Source organism: Nesoenas mayeri, assembly GCF_963082525.1.
Source record: "Nesoenas mayeri genome assembly, chromosome: 4".
Taxonomy (NCBI): Eukaryota; Metazoa; Chordata; class Aves; order Columbiformes; family Columbidae; genus Nesoenas; species Nesoenas mayeri.
Window position 1 is genome coordinate 66198446 of NC_137540.1, and position 21149 is coordinate 66219594.

The 21149-nt window shown below is 38.5% G+C and overlaps 1 protein-coding gene across 1 annotated transcript in view; it reads right to left on the bottom strand.

Moving 5' to 3' along the window:
• ABLIM2 (actin binding LIM protein family member 2) overlaps nt 1-20439 on the bottom strand; it is a gene marked incomplete at both ends in the record, with an annotated part of 106611 nt that extends 86172 nt beyond the window's left edge. The window contains 2 exons of the mRNA XM_080344404.1: nt 12266-12409; nt 20424-20439. Coding sequence (XP_080200530.1) covers nt 12266-12409; nt 20424-20439 — 160 coding nt within the window. The remainder of the gene's footprint in view (nt 1-12265; nt 12410-20423) is intronic.
• Nucleotides 20440-21149: the final 710 nt, after the last annotated feature.

The following is a 21149-nucleotide window of genomic DNA, read 5'->3' on the forward strand; positions in this document are numbered from 1 at the left end:
GGTGACAGCCTTACCATTGGCATTTGACGAAAACCTGCCTCACCCTGAACCTATTTGCCTTCCTCTCTGATGTCACTAAGGTTTAAATTACTACAGCTCATTGTGTATTACTCCAAAGCAGTTTGCCCTAATGCAGACTTCTCAGGAAACCCTTCGGTAAAACTGTTCAGCCAAAGAGAACCAGAAAACCTAGATATTTGGACTTTGAAACATAAGCTGAGCTTGGCATCCTCTAATCAGGCCCTTTTTTGCATTGCCATCTCTTTATGCAAAGAGCAGCTGAATTCAGTATGAAGGAACACAAATTGCTCCATGTTCATTTGCACAGCAGAATGAAGATTAAGAATTGTTTTTTACAGAAGCTGCTCTTATATCTCTTACTGTACTTTCCAATTAATATTAACACATGTAGCCTGACAGTGAACTCCAAGCTGAAGTAATGGGTTCTTCTAGTGGCTTTTGCTACACACCACACTAAAGTGACATTCATGTAAGAAATTAATTAAATGGACCACGAGAAGGAAAAACAATTTACCAACCTACTTGCTCCACAATACGGAGTCAATGACTTCCTTCCTGCAAAGAGCTATTTCAGGATACATGACTTTTTCAATAAACAAAGTATTACAAACCTCACTCAGCTGCAACTCTAGAGCAATAGATAGGATAGAAAAATTTCGCAGGGTAATATTGCAATTAAAAAAAGTGGTCAAGGGGGAGATGGCAGTGATTTGTGAAGAAGGGGGAAGCACAGCCTCAAGGAAGGCTATTAGTACAGCTGATCAATGACTATAGGAAATGCCTATGGGGATAATGCTCTTGGTACAACAAAGCAGACCCATGGCAGGGAAATGGGCTATGACCCAAAGCCCATAGTCTTTACCAGTGCAGAGGAGGATGCAGACAGAAGGGGAGCTGGATACCTTGAAACATGGAAAAGAAGTTTACTTCAAATGCACAAAATGAAATGTCATCTATTTAAACATGAGACAAAAAAATCCCTTCTGAGTGGAAGAAGGAAAGAAAGATTTGCAAATACTGGTGATCACAGGACAACGACAAATCATTAAAATTTTGAAGTAATAAGTAAGGATGCACTGGGCTAAGTAGGTTCCACACAGCTGGCTAGTACTAAAGACAGCATAGCTTGTGAGCACACAAGGTATATCTTGCTCAGTTTTCAAAAAAGACTGCTTCACAGCAGAGCAGGGCTATCAGGATGACCTAAAGAATTAATGCCTATTTTACGAGATAAGCAGAATTTGACTTCTTTAGCTTAGCAGAAACAACAACAACAAACCCCTTAGGAAACAATATCTCAACATACATTTGAGGTTTAAACAGAGTTAAAGAAAAGAAGAAGAGTTACTTAAACCCAGTAAGACTGTTGTCACAAGAACAACAGAGGAACCTTGACCATGAATAAATGGAGGCTGCAAATTAATACAAGTGTTTCTAACGATCACAGGAAGGAAGTTGTAGAACAGCATCCCAGTAAGAAGGAAGAAAGATGGAAAAAAAGGCCTCAGATCACTATAACTTCAGAATGTTGTCTGAGCAAAATTAAAAAGGATTATGATCCCTTTTTAAAATTAAAATATTAGCTTAAGGGGACTGTCTTTTAAAGGGTAGTGAGAGAGATCACAGAACTACAAAAATTATCCAATGTGAAACAGGTTTGGATGAAACTAGAAAAAAAAAAATGAGGTTTTAAAAAATTTTTTAGGGTTTGAGTACCTTAAACCCAATATCATCCATAAAATATAAACACTCAAAAATACAATCCTTCCATTTAATGCTTCTGCTTAATTAAGCAGATGCATCTCATACTCCATAAAATCAGCACTTCACAAACACTACAATATAACAAATACCTAACAATTTTATTCAACTGTCCTTGAATTTTAGAGTTATAGCAGAAAATACATGGCAAGTATGGAAAGAAGCTCTTTTTCACTGACAGTACTACCTCCTGTGTAATACAGTAGTAGAAATCAACTGACATATAAATAGGTTATGATATAAAGTTATTTGGAACTAATTAGAGCCACAAAAAACTGAATTGAGAGTAGTGGCCAACATGCTTATTTTTCTTCAGAGAGTTGATAACCTCTTCTGCTCAGTAAGGGTATTAAATCTGATGTACATCAGTATGACTACTGATTCAGTTTGGTGCAAGAGTATCTTTATGGCAGGACTACAATTGTCTTAAATATTTCTTTTATAAAGCCAGCTGCTTTTATGTCATTTCGGAAGATTTTTAGCTGAGACAATCTTACATATGCCATACTAAAGAAAAATACTTTTTTCATTACAGCTTTTAAATGAAAACAGGCTTTTCATGTAAAAACATTAGTTACATTGTAAAGTATTTCTTCAGAGGAAAAAGCTGGGATGAAAAGATTTTAAACAGGCTTAGGTATCACACAAGTTTTTATCCATATCAGTGACACAGGTTTTTAGTGTTTTATCATTCCAAGACATTTAAAAAATCATTTGTATCAGACCTTGACGCCGCATTTGGCCCCTTAATCTCAAATCTTGTCAATGGTGACTAGTTCTTCTAGAGTTCTCTCCAAACTCATTAGTTATAAGCAAATCCTCTGAGAAAGAGAACCCATTAATGTATTTTTTTGCATAGAAAGCTCAGCAGTGTGGGCTTTTGGCCCTTTCTTTCCATCTCATTTTGGCACACGCCCATGTCGGAAACCACGTACATGACAGTTCACAGAGGTGCTACCCACTCTAAAGTCCTTATACTTACTAATGAATGAAGAAAAATCTAGCTCATGAGTGAATCTGGGGCACAGGTGGGAGTCTCCGTGATCATACCTTCCCTCTTATCCACCAACTCTGTAGGCTTGGGGAAGTCACAGCTTCTCCGCAATCTAAATACTCCCCTACTGCTCTTCACACAACTCCACCACCAGTTCCAACCCAAAACCCTCATGTGCTCCTGAACTCTTTGAACCAGCTGACTAGAAGAGACCACAGGATTCCAGTTAAATATTGGCTTGGATATTAAAATAGTCCAAATTTAAAGGTGAGAAGAGTAGGTCTCCCACTAGCCATCCCTTGGGTTAGCTGCTGTCCTCCCTTGCCTGCTGCTTATGTGGACAGAGGGACACTTCCCAGCTGAGATGATACTGCAGAGACAAGAAATCAGGGAAAGAAAAGCTGGAGGAAGACTGGAGAGCACATTTGAAGGTATTATAACTACCAGATCTTACTCTTCTAGGACAGGAAATCAGCATTATGTCACAGATCCACTCCTACCCAACACTTGTCATCCAAAATGAGTATCTGGAGGTAGGGTTATTTAAAACCTAGAAACAGTTATCAACCGTTACTCAAGTTCATCTCAGTGAAACAAGAAAAGCACTGCAAACACAGCACTTATGATAATGAAGAGACTAACACTGAGTAACTCAGCTGCTTGTCTTGCTACTACCCTGTGTATCAAGGCAATGCCCTATCCTGAACAGTTACAAGCTTAAGGAGTAATTTTAAGTAGTGAATAAATGTTTGTCTCCTCCTATGGTATTTGGCAGCAAGCCAGTACCTGGACATGCTGTGGGACTTGAGATGGAAGATATCCACACCATTTATAAGGAGGGTATTTCAGGGTGGCTTCTCTGACAACTCAGTAATTCCACTCATTAAGATGGTTTGCAGTTACCTGACACCAAAATACTTCATGTAGGACTGAGGGTTTCCTCTATTTGCTTCAAAACAGGCTATTTTTCCCCAGCCTGTTGTCTGTAACAGTAGCACTGTCCAGTAGCACTGGAGCACTGTCATTTCTGCAGTGTGATTTCACAGTCAATCTAACTCCATAATTCTTTGTTGCCTATGGCCTATAAAAATAAATAGCAGCAATAGCAATTAATCAATACACTTGAAGCACATTGCTAGCCCACTGTTGTATGTCATCAGTATTCTATTTGCACTGTACAAATATAAAATGCATCCCAATTTTCCTTGCTGGCAAACAAGTCAACTGAAAGTACATTAATTTTTTGGCTGTGTGCAGGGCCTGAAAATCAGCTTTTTCTGGAGAGTCTCAGAGGATGCTACACTTTCTGTGCTGCTGTACACTACAGCAGACTATAGCAATAAAACGTACTGGTCTTCTTGTCATCCAGCCAGCCCCGTTTTGCTTTCAGACTACCAGACAATCAAGCATTTTGCTTATGGATCTGCAACTGCACACAACCAGGTGTGAATCCAAGACAGGAGAGAGGCAGAGACTCTTAAAATAAAAGGAAGAACAAAGACCCATTCATAAGGTTGTTACAGAGAAAACAAGAAAGAGATCTCTGCTTGCCCAGAGCTAAATAAATGTTTTCTTCCTCAGTACTGCAGCTTTATACCCATTTCTAGTATTTCTCCTTCATCCCTGAGATGAAGCCTGGTGGCTGACTAAGATCTCAAGAATGACACATAGTATGATGCTGATATAATTCTCCTTTGGCAGCTAAATTGCATGGTTTCATACACCATTGATGCAGTCTGGGAGCCCATTCTCTAAAAGCCCATCATTATATCTGGAACATTTCTCCTGGCTGCTATGACTGTGAGAAGCAACAGCAACTACCTGGCAAACTTCCACTGCTACATCTTTGACTTAAATTCAAACTGAACTGCAATTAATTTGAAGCAGTCTGAGTCCATTTCCAGAAGACAACTGTCACTGTGATACTCCTGTTGCATGCTCTGGTGTGGATGAGTCTAGGTAAGCTTTTCACAAAGGTTTTGGAGAAGTCTTCCCCACTTGGAAGTTTGCTGGCCATGCAAAGTCTGCATGAGAATATCAGCTTACCTGACCTATTGGACAATTCATGTCTGAGACTTTTGTCTATAGGTGAGGCAGCAGCAAGACAGAAGGAACCTTGTGGTGGTATATATGTATATATAATCCATATAATACAATCACTCTTCCTAGGTAGGAGTGATTATATCTAAGTCTTTCCAAGCAGATGTCAGTGAAATCAAGAATACTCAAGTCTGTCAGTCACTGGCAGCATTTTAGCTATAATATCTGAAATACCAGCTATAAGTTTTTTTATTTTATTTTATTTTACAGTCCAAGGTAGGGAAAAATAGGCATATGCAGCACCAGGAATGTCTGGGGCAGACCTCCTGACCAGGAACTGCAGAAGGCAGACAGGTCTGCCAGAGAAAAACCAGACCAGCTTTCTGCAGTGGGTGAGATACAGAGAACTCTGTACTATATCTTACCCATCTTGCAATACTTCACCATGCATGTGTAGCATTGATAAAGCTATAAAGGATACAGTGTACAGCACATCAACAGAAGCTTTCAGGCTACACTGACCATGATATCTGTAAATTAATTTGTGGAGTACACACTTCAGTGCAGGAAAACACTTAGAGATTCAGAATGCTCTTTGGAGACTGACAAAGCATTAATGACTCAGATGTACTAATAAAAACAAAGGAGAGTTTGGGGAATTTCCTGTGCACTATGTAACCTGACTCCTGTAATTTATGTGAACTACACATCTAGTAATTTTTGCATTAGAAAGTGCATTTCCATCTTCCATTTCCCTTCAGGAAAGCAGAATTTCCCAGTAGCTTAAAGACAATGTTAATTGCCCTATAAAAGCTCTCCTACAGTGCTGAGAGTGAGAGAGATCCTCACAGCACTATGTACAAGGCTGTTTCAAGCTACCAAAACAACTCCTGGGAAAACTGAAAAGTTGCTTGGTTTATATGGATTTATTATTTTAAGGAATCAATCTGGTTATTTAAAATTGACAAGCATGCTGAAGAGATTTAAGAAAGAGAAATGTGCTTTAATGTAGTTTAATATGATCTTAATTGTTTATGATAAAATGCTGCTGTCATTTGCTGGACTAAGTAAAACAGTTTGTCTTTTTTTTTTTTTTAAACATGTAAAGTAACAACATTAAATATTTTCTGCTTTTTCATAATGATGTTTTGGGTGCCAGTTACAGGTTTGCAAATTAAGTGTTTGCTCTGACTATGCACAGATATGGCAGATGGTCTCGTGTTAATGAGTCGCGGAAAGTGGGAGGTGGAATAACACCACTGTGGCAGTGAGGAATTTTATGCGACAGCTCTCTCTGGGTGTCCACGCAGGTTTCACATCACCTTAGCTCATCAAAACACCCAGGAACTACATGCTGGCTGTATCCCTGCTGTATCCCCATGTGAAAAACTGTAATACTGAGGGAAAGTCCTCTTGCATAAAGGCAACTTTGCACGACATTTTTTGTGGGAAGGAAAAAACTTTACCCTAAGAAGAGAACTTGAGTAATTAAAAAGAATTACAGGCGTGACATTATCTAATGTGGGCTGAAAATATGTATGCTCAAATTGCTTTATCTGAGTAATAACTCTACTGCCTGCAAAGCTTTATTTAATGAACATCAGGCATAATTTTTAAATGCATTCAGATTTTTTTGTCCCGGTTCTACTTTGATTTAAATCAGGATAAGTTTTACTACTCTTCATTTATTTGGCATCTTTATCTAAATCTACCTCAGCATTCCCCAGCACAGTTAAGCACCTCTCCCAGGTAGCACTTCCCAGAGAGGAACCAGCCCTCCACAATGGAAACATCTTCTGCCCATGGCTTTATTTGTAGTTTGCATTGTCCTCCAGGAATTGCAGTAATTACTTATTTGAAACACCTAGCCATGTTTTCAAAGAGCACTTAACTTTCTACATAACTTCTCATTCTTCAGACTAGAAGGCTATAAATAAGGAGAAAAGCAAGGCAATGGAAAGATTAAAGAAAATTGTATTTGTCTGTTAGTAAGAAAGTAAAGCAGCGGTATTATGTAATATCCTGGGTATAAAGACTAGACTAAGCATGTATAGCTTTACTATGCCCTAAAAACCTAAAACTTAATGTCTTTCAATGAGGTAAATCAAGCTGGAAACCAGAAATGACAGAAGCTTGGCTTCCTGTGGTACACAGATAGATAATCTTTACTGAAATGCAAGGAAGATATTCCTTTACTGATAGTCTTAACTGTGATTTGTTCCTGTCCCTTTCCCACACTTTACTAATATTACATACATTAATGAAAGATGCTCTTAAAAAAATCCATACTCTGGATGCCATGATATAAAACTCTCGCTAAAGTGCTGATGTGATTGGTGTACAACCAAGACATGAGGGGTTGCAGAATGTTCTTCATGAATCCAAAGAAATGTTGCAACTAACAAGGATGTGATAAAAACAACAGAAAAATTTAAAATTACTTTGTGATTGTGAGACTTCACTGATGTTTTTCATGCTTTAATCATTGAGCTGCTTTTGGAATGTTAGTGATTAATGATTTTTAAAGTTTAAAAATCTCAAACTCACCACACAGAACCATAGGCCACTGCATTAAATCCCTTTTCCAGACAAAAGTGATAATTGTCATTATTATTATCATTATTTCAATTAAATGAAACATGAAGCTAACATGCCATTGGTAAATTAACCCCTTACCCACCATACTGTCCCAGCCAGACTCTGACAGTATTGCGTCAAAAGCGTAGTTTTTCCTATTCCACTGAGTGAATATGATCTGGGATTACAAATTCCTGAAGTACTCAGGAAGTGATGGACACGTTGCTTAGAATGCCTGAACAACGAGAGCCTCTATGCTGCATCCCCAGTGCCTCAGATACCTCACATGCCATCAGCCACTACTGCCTGGCCAAAAGTTGGGACTCAGAAATCTTACTAGGGAGCTTCTCGTAAATGACTCCCATTCCGAAACATGAAACCCCGTAGCTATGCTCAAACGCAAGTCCCTCAGATTACACGGTGTGGCTTTTAACATATTTATATCCTGGCAAATGCGTTTGATCTAACAAACAAATCACTCCTCTTACCAAATTACTTGACATTTTTAACCTTTTCAGCGAAAACTCTGTCTTACTCCTTCCTGTTAATGTGGCTTCAAAGTAAGTGGTATAACTCTAGGTTATGTTGTATGTTCTACTGAAAAAATGGCATAGAAGTGATATAGAAAACCCAGGGCTTTTTCACAATTCCCAGGAATCTGTAATACCACAAAAATCACAAATGCTGACCCACAGAAACACATAAACCACAAACATAAGGGGCAAAACAAGACACGTACATAGTGAAATTGCTATAGCACAATGGCCATGTTTTCACATCTGTTGCTTGGATTGCAAGCTTATGTCATTTCATCAAGACCAAATCAGTAAAGGACAAAGATATGAGTTATGGTTCATTTCACATACGAGTTATGTTGTACAAAGAACAGCTTTTTTCAGGATTGGGATGATTTTCCCATTTAACTAGGGTGGAGGCTGCAGGATTTTTGTATGCAAATATATTTACAAACACATTCTGGACTGTCCATTATTTGGTCTGCTAGAGTGACTACGTATAATAAAGTCTGTTTTCTGATTTTATATAAAGCTATAGTAACCAAATTATCCAGACCCCTTAGAAACACTGAGCTTTGATTTCACTCTTCTAATATTTCCTAAATACTGTATTTGACATCAGTTACTGCTACTTTGGAAATGCCAGGATGTTGTTACATCCCAGAAAAAGAAATATTTAACAAATGCTCCTAAAACAAAGTAATTTCTATCTTCATGAAAAATCAAAGAGCCTACCCAGGATAATATAACTGCACCACCTACATCTCTCTTATCTACATATGATTCTACTTTAGTCACTGTCTCTACTGGCTCACTAATTACACTGTTGTAATCGAGCTCCAAGTGGGTATTTGTCTAATACCACATCCTGTATGAGAAGCAGTTCTTACCTGCCAGACACCCTCAGAATGAACTAGACAACACAATTTGTTTTAATTTGATAGTACGTGTCATCAATATTTTATCACCTTTTGTCATTTTCTTTGGTGCTTTCATTGCAGCTGTAAGAAGTAATAAGAGAATTCGCAAACATGGCAACCTAAGCCCTTGAAGTCTAATGAATAAAATGTTTGTCTTATTATTTCAAAGGCATCTACTTCTATTATAACTGTATTTTTATTAAATCTGATTAAAACGGGAGATATTTTAAAGTAAAAATCGAGTAAACATTTGAAGTGACATGAGGTGGCATGTTTCCTACAGCCTCTTACTAGCAGATTAGATGTGCACCTTAAAAAAATAAAGACATATACGAATATAAACCTTATTTATAATGCCTGTTTTCCTCCGTAAGTCCTATTAAACTTTGATATTGAGCAAAACTAGCAGAAGTTCACATTATTGCTATTAAATTTTTTAACCTGGATGTTTGTCTCAATCTTGAATAATAAGAACTATTCAATTTTTAAAAATTTTCTCACAATTGCTCAGAATCATTATCTGTGAATGTAAGAAGAACTGGATAGGAATAAGTGACTTTATACTAACCTTCCTTGGTTATATAATTTAATTTAAATACAAAAGGCATCTACATATTTGCTGTTATCATTCTGAAACTCACAGACCCCATAGGAATAATCAGACCACAGTATGTCAACATACAAAACTAGCTTTCTACCCTAAAAAAAAAAAAAAAATGTCAAAAATGTCTGTCCCTCTGAAACCTCATAATTTATCCAACACTATCCAAGAAATGGTTTCACATTTCACATATATTCAAAGGTAAGTGTGACTTCTTCCAGTGTAATATCATCTGTCACTGATCAAGTCATTCAAACAGACCTCAGCTATCTCCAGACACCCTCTGAAGACATGGCCATTTGTAAGTGTTCTTCACAGGCTCTTTATCATTTTGTGGTCTCCGCCATCGTACATCTGTAAATACTGTGAGAAGGAAAATAATTTTCTGCAGTTTTACAGAGATCTGAGTTTTTTTGACAAAGTCTATGAGGTGGTTTGCTGCAGAAGCAGTCAACCTAAGCAGGCAGCCACAGGCAGCTCAGCAGGGCCATACAGCAGCCCACACATGGGACTATCCTGGGACTGACTTGCAGCTGGGCTGGTCATTGGACATATTGCCTCTTCCAAGATGCTATCTTTGGCAGATGAGGTGAGAGGGGGCAAACTACATCGCTGAGTACCATCCAAACAAATGCACCACAGGGAGGAGTCAACTGTAACGTTAATATATTCCCAGGATCATCACTCTGCTCATGCACAACAGTCCAGCAGCATGACAAGAAAAGGGGTTCAGAAAAGGGTTGTGTCACAAACCTCTCCTCCAACGCTGAATGGAGGTAAGTGGTCAACTGACCAGGAGAACTGAGTATCTTTTTTGGCTAAATCCTAACACATTAACTATATTTTTTCATCCACTGTTTTGAGCACATAATTAAAAACCAAATCACGTCTTCCGAACCTGACTTTTTTCCTCATTATGTTAGCTAGTGAAATGCATGTTCAGTGCTCTGTTCTGTTCCTAAGCTCTTCTCACATAGCAACATGGTAAATCCACACTAGAAAGCAACTTATGCTTCTTGAATAACAAAAAAAAACCAGAAACAAACAAACAAACAGATACCAGAAGGATGCCAGCAATTTGATGGAAACCCTTGAAAAGTGATAAAAGTGATTATGGCATTTAACTAATGAGGGGAAAAAACCCACCATAATTGTGCGCACAAACTCAGTAAAATGACTAGTAAGGAGGAATATAAGTATTCCAAGAGCCCTGACACCACAAAGCAGTTTAACCACACTTCTCTGACACTACCTTCTGTGCCAGCTGAGTCTCATGGGTGATGACAGACACTACTCTGCTTGTTAACACAGCGATTTTTTTTTTTCTTCTCATTTTATCCAAGATCTGCCTGAAGCGAACAAACTCCTTATCTCTTAGGGACAGGTAGGGGTAATGCAGCTTCTACAGTACATTCATCATCATCTTCCACACTCTACACTGCCTAAATTTGGGATCAGTGAAGAGTTTCAGAATCTAGTTGCTGCATTTGCAGGTGACCTGTCAAACTCTAAAAGGAGATGCCCTATGAAATGAAAATGTGGATGTATAATTCTGTCTCTTTCCTCCCATAAGACTTGTCAATGTTTTCTGCTAGGAGATCTGTATTAAGGGGGGCTTGGATTTCATCAAGATCATTATATGGAGCACATATCAGTATGTTACTGAGATTTAATGCAGGAGACAAAGATCCCTAAATAACAAATTAGCTGCTCTCTTCCCGAGTTAGGTCTGGAAAACTAATTTGATAATAAAATTTGCCATAAGAACAAGTGGCTTTAAGAGAGTTTGAAAGACGTATGTATGGGCTGTGTTCTGCTTTAAATACATGCTGGTTATGAACAGGCGACAAAAATATTTTTGCTGTTTAGGACAGCACACTACACTTATTTTTCTTGCTATGAAATTTTGCAATTAACACAATTATTGAGCTAAACATTTAATCCTGTCTCTCTAGCTCATTAAAGACTGAATTAGGTATTGAATACCATATACTTAGTTCCATGGGATTTGTAAACATATCAGTGTATCTGACAAATAATAACCATTTTCTTTCTAACAGTTTCCTCTGAATAGAAATGGAAATAGTCATATTAAGACAGCTGGGAGTAGAGCCATGCTCGTATTTCTAGGCTGTGCTATAGGGATTAAAAAATGTCATTTGAAGTACTCCTTAATGGTGAAGTAAGCAGGTTGTCCAGTAAACATCAGCTAACATTCACTCATTTGTGCATTTAAAACAAATAAGATCTTTGTAACTCCTAAATAATCTTTCAAACAACCAAGTATCTACAGAAAGGGCATCATATCAGTTAACTCCCTGTTTCCTTGACCATCCTTCTGCCATTCACAGTCTGCCAATATTAGATCACAAGGCACCAATCTGGAGGAAGCCAAATAGTTCCCCTCCAAAAAAAAAAAGGAAAAGCACAGAGGGTCACACTGGGGATCAGTCACAGTCCAACATAAAGAGACTAAACAGACATGGTCACGGCCTATGGTCTGGCATGTGCTAGAAAGCTGGGAGAGGGATACCGTCTGAGTGTCTTTGTAAATGTTATTCTCTCCTAGCTCCACATGATGTTTCATTACCAGTTCTCACAGCCTGTTGTTCTTTGGATCACAATTCTATAGTAAACTCCATGGATTTACAACCATTCAAACATACTCCACTTTTAGGATTTAGGATGTTCGTAGTCTTACAATAAACAGAGTTTACAGTAAATAATTTCCGGCATGGATTGCATTATAAATATCTCTGTGAATTTTCCAGGACTATGAAGTCACACGCCCAGTGCTTATGCCCTGCTCATCAGAACAGCTGTCACTAACACTTACCTTTGCAAACAAAGCACTTAATATGGAAATATTTGTTCTGAACTCTCAAAACTTCTCCTTTGCATGGATTTCCACAGTTATTGCAGAGAATTGCAGTACTTGATGGCTTCTCCAGTTGGCTATGTACAGCTTGTGGTTGTGAAACTGCAAGGAAAAACAAAAGGCAGAACATTTTAAAGGCCATCAAATGCATATTCTGTAAGACCTACAAATAATGACAATTAACACTTGTGACAAAACAAGGCAAGCAGGCAAAACAGTTTTAACTTCTGGTATCAGCCACCACAGGAGAAAAGATCTGCTAAAGGAGCTGAGTCAAGCTTCTTATTTCATAATATTCAAAGCTCAGACCTGCGAGCACTTCAAACATAAATGAGAATTGCTTATAGAGGAAAGAATCCATATGATCAAGTCTTGTGAGCCTCCACCTGAATTTTAAAAAATGCTTTGTTGCATTTTCTCTTCAAGAAATCAAGACTAGAGACAAAAGCTATTGTTTTTATCCATGATACCTTTGATGGGATTTAGTAACTACTGTACTGTGAGCTACTGATCCTTAAAGTTCAAGGTAATCATCTTTTAAATTAAAATACACTTTTGTAGAAGTATGAAGTCAAAACATCTGAAACATTGGCATGTCTGTAGATATCATGTATATCTGATCATTAAACAAAGGTTGCTGTCATTTTGTAAGAAAATCATTATTTTGAGAAATAAGGTTTATCTAGGTTAGTAAAATATTAAGCGAATTAAAAATTTGCTGCCATCTTGTGATTTAAATTAGAAATTGCATTTATTGGGCTGTTGATAATTACAATATAAACTGGCATCCCAGTGTGTTATGTGGAACAGATGAGATGTGACCTTATTCTTGAAATTCTGCTGCAATACTTGCATCAATTCTTATTGGAGTATACTCAGTGAGAGTCTAGAGAGCAAACATCAAGGCAGTTAACTATAAAGGAGCTTGAATATAACTCAAAAGGCGTGGCTTTTTTGCCTACCTGGAGAACCAATAACAATAAAATATTTCAAGCATCTTAAGTAAATTACATACCCATCGACATTCTTCTTCTTTAATGAGGCATTCATATTCCAAGGCCAGATTACTTATTTCAAAGTGACCGATTTATTTTTTTTAATTTTAGCTTCAAAATAAACTTAACAACTTAACATTCAAGACGGAGCAACCTCTCATAGACCAATACACTAAGTATGAATGGGAATCAGGTGTGTTTCCCTTCTGGATTTAGTCAAGGAATAATATCACTGCTGTGCAACCCTTTACTTTCACCAACATTAAAAAAAAAAGGGGGAGGGAAGTAACTTTTTTGTGTGAGACTGCTGTGAAACGATTAACCCAGCTTCATATAAATTTATTAAACTCAGATTGGCCAAGACCTTTAGTTTTTATTCCCATTGTCATATCAGAGTTGCTATTGAACAAAAACAGCTTTTGAAAGGCCAAAAAAAAAAAAACACCAACCAACCAACCAAACAAAAAACCCACCACCACCAAAAAAACAGGAAGGAAAGAGGGGGAAAAAAACCATAAGATTGATTTTCATTAAAAAAACACCACCAAAACAACAATCATGTCTGTATCTTAACCATAATTAGGGATGATATGGAAAGGCCATACTGCCACTATGAACACATATGATAACAGATGATACGAAATCAGTAACAACATCATCTGTCTCTTGTTCTCTAATATGCAACCTTGCTGTTCTTCCTCCTCTATTCTCACCCTCATCCCCACCATCAGAACAGGCTGGTAATACCTAAATGGTCACCCATGTCCACCACCTTTAAGTAGCTAAGAAGTATCTCAATAAGATGCTGAGCCTCCCGCCCAGTCTTCAACAGGAGTTACTGCAAGTTTTGCCCAAAGTGGCACTTTCTACTTCTGTAAGTAAAGTGCTGATTTTTGTCTTGGTTTTGATGTTGTTTTATTCTGGTTTTCCCCAAAGAGATACACAGGATTGAGCTGCCCATAGCGTTTGCGTTCTGCCTTGTCTTCTGAAACCATGTGTTCTGGAATTGTCAAAAAAGTCCTGCTCAAGGCAATGTGAACTTTGGAGCTATTACTGAAGCCCTGGCTGTAATTAAGTACATCTCCAACAAAAACAACACAGCATGACAGACAATTAGAAGTTCATAGAAAGACAGATGTTCAAATTTACACAGAGCAAACAGCACACACAGCCAATCTAGTAAAAGTGTCTCACTGATTCCTCCACAGTAAATGGAGGAAACTCTGCACTTTGCAATACTTAACTTTTGACATTAGAATTGCTCTTTACTGTAACCTGTCCAAAACAAACTACCCACCCTGAAAAAGAATTAACACTGTAAGAAACCAGAACAAAGTATTTTTCTGAGCTGCTTAGTATAGCAGTAGCTAAAAGTCTATAACTCTAGATAAAGGTTTGCTCTCTCCAAAATTGCCAACAAGCATTGAATTTGTACCATTTAATTCACAGAAGACTTGACTTAAATAGAACTGGTCACACCCAGAACATTTTGGCCTAAAAATTTACATTTGAAATATAAAATTCTGATTAGAACAATTAAACATTTGACTACTTTTTTTTTCCCCATAGTCAACTCCCTCCATGGCTAAGGCTTTCTGAACAGCATCTTTCCAGCAGCATCAGCGCCTGGATGGTGTGGAGATACACGGTTGGGCACGATCTCCCATTGTGGTGTGTCCCCAGACGCACGGTCAGCGATTCCCAAGGGCAGCCCTCCGCGCCAAACATACCCCCTTTCCCTAAGATGGAAATATTGTCACCTTTCAAAAGAAAAAAGTATTTTTTACATTTGCTTTCTTGCATCTGGGAGTTCAATGCCACACTTGTTGCAAAGTAGCAGAAAACAGAAAGCTTTGCTTTCCATAATGGTAAGTGGTAATCAGTGTCCAGCACTACAGAGCAGGACTTCACACATTTGCTCTTCTTCAGGTCTCCAGATCAAGGCTTTGAAATTAGAAAGAAGCAAGCAACTCAGATATACAATAAATTAAAAAAAGAAAAAAATATATATGATTTCTATTGGAATTCTTTCATTACTCTGGAGTAACACAGATAATATTTAAAATACGCATGGTAGAGAAATGAATAATTATTTTGGGAAAACAGTGCCTTTGGGCTCATTATAAAGCTGCTTCTGAAGACTTATAAATATTTAGTCTTTCACCTAGCACAACAAAATGATATAATTAAAGACATATTAGCTTAAGGTTGCATATTTTAAAATATATTGTGCTTTATGTTGAAATTGCAACTGCTGACACAATTTTGAGAAACTAATAATATTAGACAACTTACAATTTTAACTTGTGTTTCAAATTATTTTTTAAAGAAATATGTTTATATGGCAATTTTCAGCATTCTTCTTTTATGCCTTTATGTATCAAAATCAGTCTTTGAAGCAGCAGAAGATACAATCAACACATTCAATGAGTGAAAGAGTGAATTACTGATAGAATGTAATGACCTGAGACAACTCATAACATAACTAAAGAGCTCATTAAAAATTAAATGCTTACATTATACGCTGATCTACAGAATTTAAGAAAACTAGAAATTTCCTTCTTAAGTTTAAATTATACATTTTCTGTACAGAAATACCAATGAATGCCTGATTCTCCAAACTTCCCTTTCTCTCAGACTGCACTTTGCTCTACCAGAGATATCTCCACCAATCCTTAAACCCTAAAAAGATCAGACTGTACGTACTTTTTGACAACAACAAAAACTGGCCAGAAAGGAACAAACACACACTTTCCACAGCAGTTCATGGGTGTACGAGACCTACTGGCTGGGGACATCACTGCCAATAACGTTGCCAAGTATCCAGTGCTCACACACCGCTGATGTCAATATGCAGGCTGTGCAGTACACAATTCCACAGTTCTGGATAAAGCAGGACTTATGGAATTAGCAGTGGTTTGTTAAACAACCCATCGAATAAGATACTTATATTTACTTCTATACTGCTTGCTCAAGACGTATGCACTTGCTGTAAGTATCACAGGGAAAAGAGGGCAGTGGTACAACTCAGTATTAAAGCTGCATTAGACACCTCATGCCAACTGTAAATCGATATTTTCAATATACTCATGACTTTGCCAAACTCCAACTGATTACAGACATTCAGCATGTTCGGTGTTCTCAAGGTCATTTATTTAAGGAAAATTCCAGACAAACTATTTAAGCCTTTTATAAAGGTGAAAAACGGGATATGATAACATATATTGCTTTTCAATGTTAAAATGAAAGTGTAGCATTTTGTTTTCAGAAGTTCTTTGGAGTAAAGGCTAAAGCTTGACAGAGATTGACTCCGTGACAGGTACACTGGAGCCATAAAATCCACAATATTTGGTAAAAAAAAAAAACCCAAACACATTTGAATAAACACAGCTCCTTCAGCATCAATAGAGTAAGCGGGATTTAACAGCAGTGGGGACTGAGATGAGGCGTGAGGGATGAAGACACGATTTGGCTGAGACAGGAACGTTTTGGAAGCAGCACAAAAGCAGCTGGTAACAGTGGCAGAAGGGAGAAGATTCGCAAGTCCCTGGTCATGCTCCACTCCGGATGGAAAATGTCACCGTTCTCATATCATCTTCAATGTGCTGTGAGCAAACTGCTGATCTTTGCCCAAACCCTTGGCAAAATATCCCGTCCAGGACTGATCCACACATAGGATGGCAAATCTCTTTGCTATCAGGCTTTGGGCAGCCAAATGATGGAAACATTTATGGTAGGTTACAGACCTGATGCAGGAACACACAGCCACAAACTACGTAACTCAACACAGTCCTAATGCTTTTCCCAGTTTGGTGCCTTAGATTTTAACCTAGGACAAGGACCCATAGGAATCAATACTGAGCTTAGAAATCAAGTAGTGAAAAGTTAAGAAGTTTTATTCTAAACAACATATATTCAATCTTGGATTAAACATCAAATATGAAGCTTAATAACAAAGACTTTTAGCTCCCTTGTTCAACATACGGACACATACAAAGACACATATCCCATCTACTCCACATAATTTAACCTTGTTCTTTAAAAAAGAGTTCATTGGATTTACTGCTCCTGGTCAATACAGAAGCCTGAAATGACAAAGGGCCAAATGATGCAACTTAAAATTAAGTCTGAGAGGTGCTTTCTATTCTATGAGATGTTGTATGCACATTTTAAAGAGTATTATGAACAGTAAGGTGTAATTTGAATGGATAGACAACATTTATGTGAATAAATATTTTTATTCCTAAAGAACAAATTTTTGTAATGCCAACAAGTACCTCTCAATCCAGGGAAAGTGCCAGATTGCTGGATGGGTAGAGCAGAACCCATTTTAAGAAGAGCCTAAAGGCAACAGTAAATGGAAAACCCAAGAAATGGGAGAGGTTTGCTGTGTTGGAGGGGTTCCCTTCCCCCGTTCTTTTTGTGGGACTTTTTTTTCATTCTGTTCTTGAAGTTGGGTTTATATATATATATATATATATATATATATTTAAAAAGTGCCATCCTTTCATTCTGAGCTCATACAAACTTAATATCATTTGCCTTTAGCAGCAATCCTGCATCAGCAGAAAAGCCACATCCATTTTCTTTAGCAACTATCAGCACTACTGGCTCTTCTATAAATTCACTAGGAACATCCCTTCTTCACAACCTTCACTTCATGAGGTGGAAGCTTTTTTTGAATAAAAAGACACGAATATTAGCATTAAAAAAAAAAAAATTAGCATTATCAGCTGTTTAGTTAATGAAAATCTATACCACATTCCAACTCTGAAACAAGAATGCAGAGTTCTGACAACAGACATTTTTCTGCATGAAGGAATTAACAGAAAATTATCTCTGTGTTGACACTGAATCCTTTCATCTCTATAGCTAGAGGTGGTTGCTGAAAATCAAAATAAACAAATATGACACCCAAATGTCATTTACTCACTGAGTTTTTGAGAAACAAGACAAAGCACTGATTGCTGAAATGTTTTTACCAAGCAATTTGGGGAGGGTGTGGTTCACAGTAGCCTGGAGGGGAATTAAATTTGCAATCTTCTTAAAGCAGGATTAAAGGACAAGTAGATGAGTGCAGCAGCACCCGACTGGAATTAAGAGATTGGAGTTCACATTGGTTTCTTTTTTGTCAAACTCTTGTGTTGCCTCAGTCAAAACACTCAGGGTTATATTTTAAAACACCCAGATGAAAGCAAAGGAAACAAATATTTAAGTGACTCTAAATATGCTGTGAAACATTATTCCTGGGGTTAAGTGCCTAAAACTGGCCCCTGCTCCCTCCTTGCCTTGTGTCTATGTGTAAAATACAGTGACTAAGAGTATTCCCTGTGCTGGCCTAGAGGGTAAGGATATTATAACATGTTAATAAGTAATACGGTAATTCATATGGGGTTGAGAGAACTCCATGGGTGTGTGCTGTAATTTTACTTTAGATAAGGGGTCTGGCTTTCCCCCCCCACACGAAGAACTAGTGATTCATTACGGAGCCTTGTGTGGCCCTCAGAACCTTGATGGACTTTTCCACAGAAAGAATGAGAAAAAGAGCAATTGTGAAACAGTGACTCCACAACCTTTCCCCATCCAACCTTCCGACCACACTTGACAGCAGTGAAAAGCAATTCCCTGGTCCCAGCCCTGCCTGGCTCTGCACCCCGGGTGTCCAGCCACTGGGGCAAGACGGAACACACGTCCTCAAATGGATGGGCACCAAACCTGCCCAAGCAGCAGCTGTGTTACAAATGGATGTTCTCCAACAGCATGCTAAGTATCTAGCAGTAAAACCTGTTTTACCATATTTCTCAACTAGCAGCTTGTGTAAAAAGCCATTTCAAAAGCATTCACATGCTTTACAGTGCCTTGACACTATAACGCAATAATTTTTTCTTCCACATATCTCACAACAAAGCAGAAGATCAGAAAGATAAAGCTAAAGAAGTTTTGCCTTGAAATGTCCACATTACATAGTCCCTTGAGCCCTCCATCTCACCACGTGGAGGCTGGACTGCCCCCACGCCAGCACACATGAGCTCCCTCGCCTCCCCAGTGGGGATTTTCTGCTCTGAGTGGGTCCAGACATCCCCTCAGAAATGCTCACTGCCCTTTTCCAGACCTCTGCTGTGGCTCCTACAGCAAACCACTATTACTGCTCCTTTCTTTAGTTTCTGTACCATAAGACAGGCAATTCAGCAAATTCAATAATTCTGTATGTCAATAGGTCTCTATTTAATTGAATTCATTCACATAGTCCAAAAATACACTATAACATGGTTTAAGAATCACATTCCTTTTTGGAAATGTATACCTGCTTCTACTATTTATAAACAACAGCTTTTACAGTGCCTTTCCCTTGGCACAGTGGAAAGGATCTAATGCCTTCTCTAGCATTTCCTGTGGATCACAGTCAAACCAGAAACCTGTAGCTGATACAGGACAGCAGACAAAAAACCTGTGCTTTACTGCTAAACACAGAGTTTATGGGACCAGAGATGGATAGGTGTTATCCAGCAGAATGTGAATATAACCATGCATAAGAGATGAAACACAGCACAAGTACCCAGCGCACGGGAGCTCCAGATCTCACCATCTGCTCAGTGCAAAATTCCCATCACATAAACAAGCCTAGCATGAGCTAACCTCCTGCCCTTGTCGTTAAAATAAAAGAGTTACCAGCTCCAAAAGTGGTTAGTAAAAATCCCTCCTGAATTTTAGGACCCATTACTGCAGCACTGTAAAGGCTATTTTTGTATATGTTTAGCAAGATTACAATGAGAAAGGATATAGGAACAGCACTTCAATATATCTGCATAAAGAAAATGGTATTTTTTTTCAATGCAAGCTAACAAATTCTAAAGTCAATTTAAATTACATAAAATGAGGAAAGTTAACAAACTGAGCTGTCAGCTAAGTGTCAGTATCATTATAATTTCCAAATCATAATTCATATAATTAAAAGAATATGAAGCATAATTTAGAATCAATGTTTAACCAACTTCCTCCACTCTGCTGCATTTCCACGTAAACACAGAATAATTATTCTTATGACAGTATCAGTGATTTCATTACCACAGCTGCGGATGAAAAACAAGTCAGTTCAGGTCTAGACTCTCATCACATTGTACCTGTATCTTCAGGCATTCCCGGATTAATTCCCTTCGAGGGGCGAAGTGCCACCCGAGGCACCGCTGCTGTGTGTCCGGTGGGCAGCGAGGAGCTGATTCGGAGCTCCGGAGGAGCAGGAGCTGCGGCACCAACGTGCCGGGGGTCAGATGACTCCTGCAGCACCCACGCACAGGCGGGAGAGGAGCCAACACCTCGCTGTCATGTAAAAATAGCGTCCTGGAGAAGCCTAAATATTGTCACGTCCACGGGGCAGGCCACCGCTGGCAGGGTCCCACCGGGACCAGACGCAGGACATGCCAGTGACGGCCATCTGTGCATCAGGCACTGCAGAGCGGTGCTGGGGACCTGGGGCAAGAGCTTAAAGAAGGAAAACCTGCAAACTGCCTGGCCACAAAATTAAAAATACAGGCTGAGGTAGCTGGGAAACCCCTTTAGCCATCCATCCCCCCCTTGATTGAGGCGGTCCCTGTCCCTCTGGAGCAGGAGGGCACAGCACTGATTTCAGCAGGAGATGCTGTAAGTACATCTCTCTCCTAAAGGCAGTCAGAGAGATACCTGGCAGCCAAAAATCTCTCCCCTGATTTCTCAGATGGAGTTGGACTGCATATCACTGGAATAATAGCAATGTGTTGAGCTATTTAAAGCAATACTTGATTGCCCAGTTATCATGTGAATACTCCACAGGAATTAAAATCTGTAGCTCTTACTTGCTTTAGACTAAATTC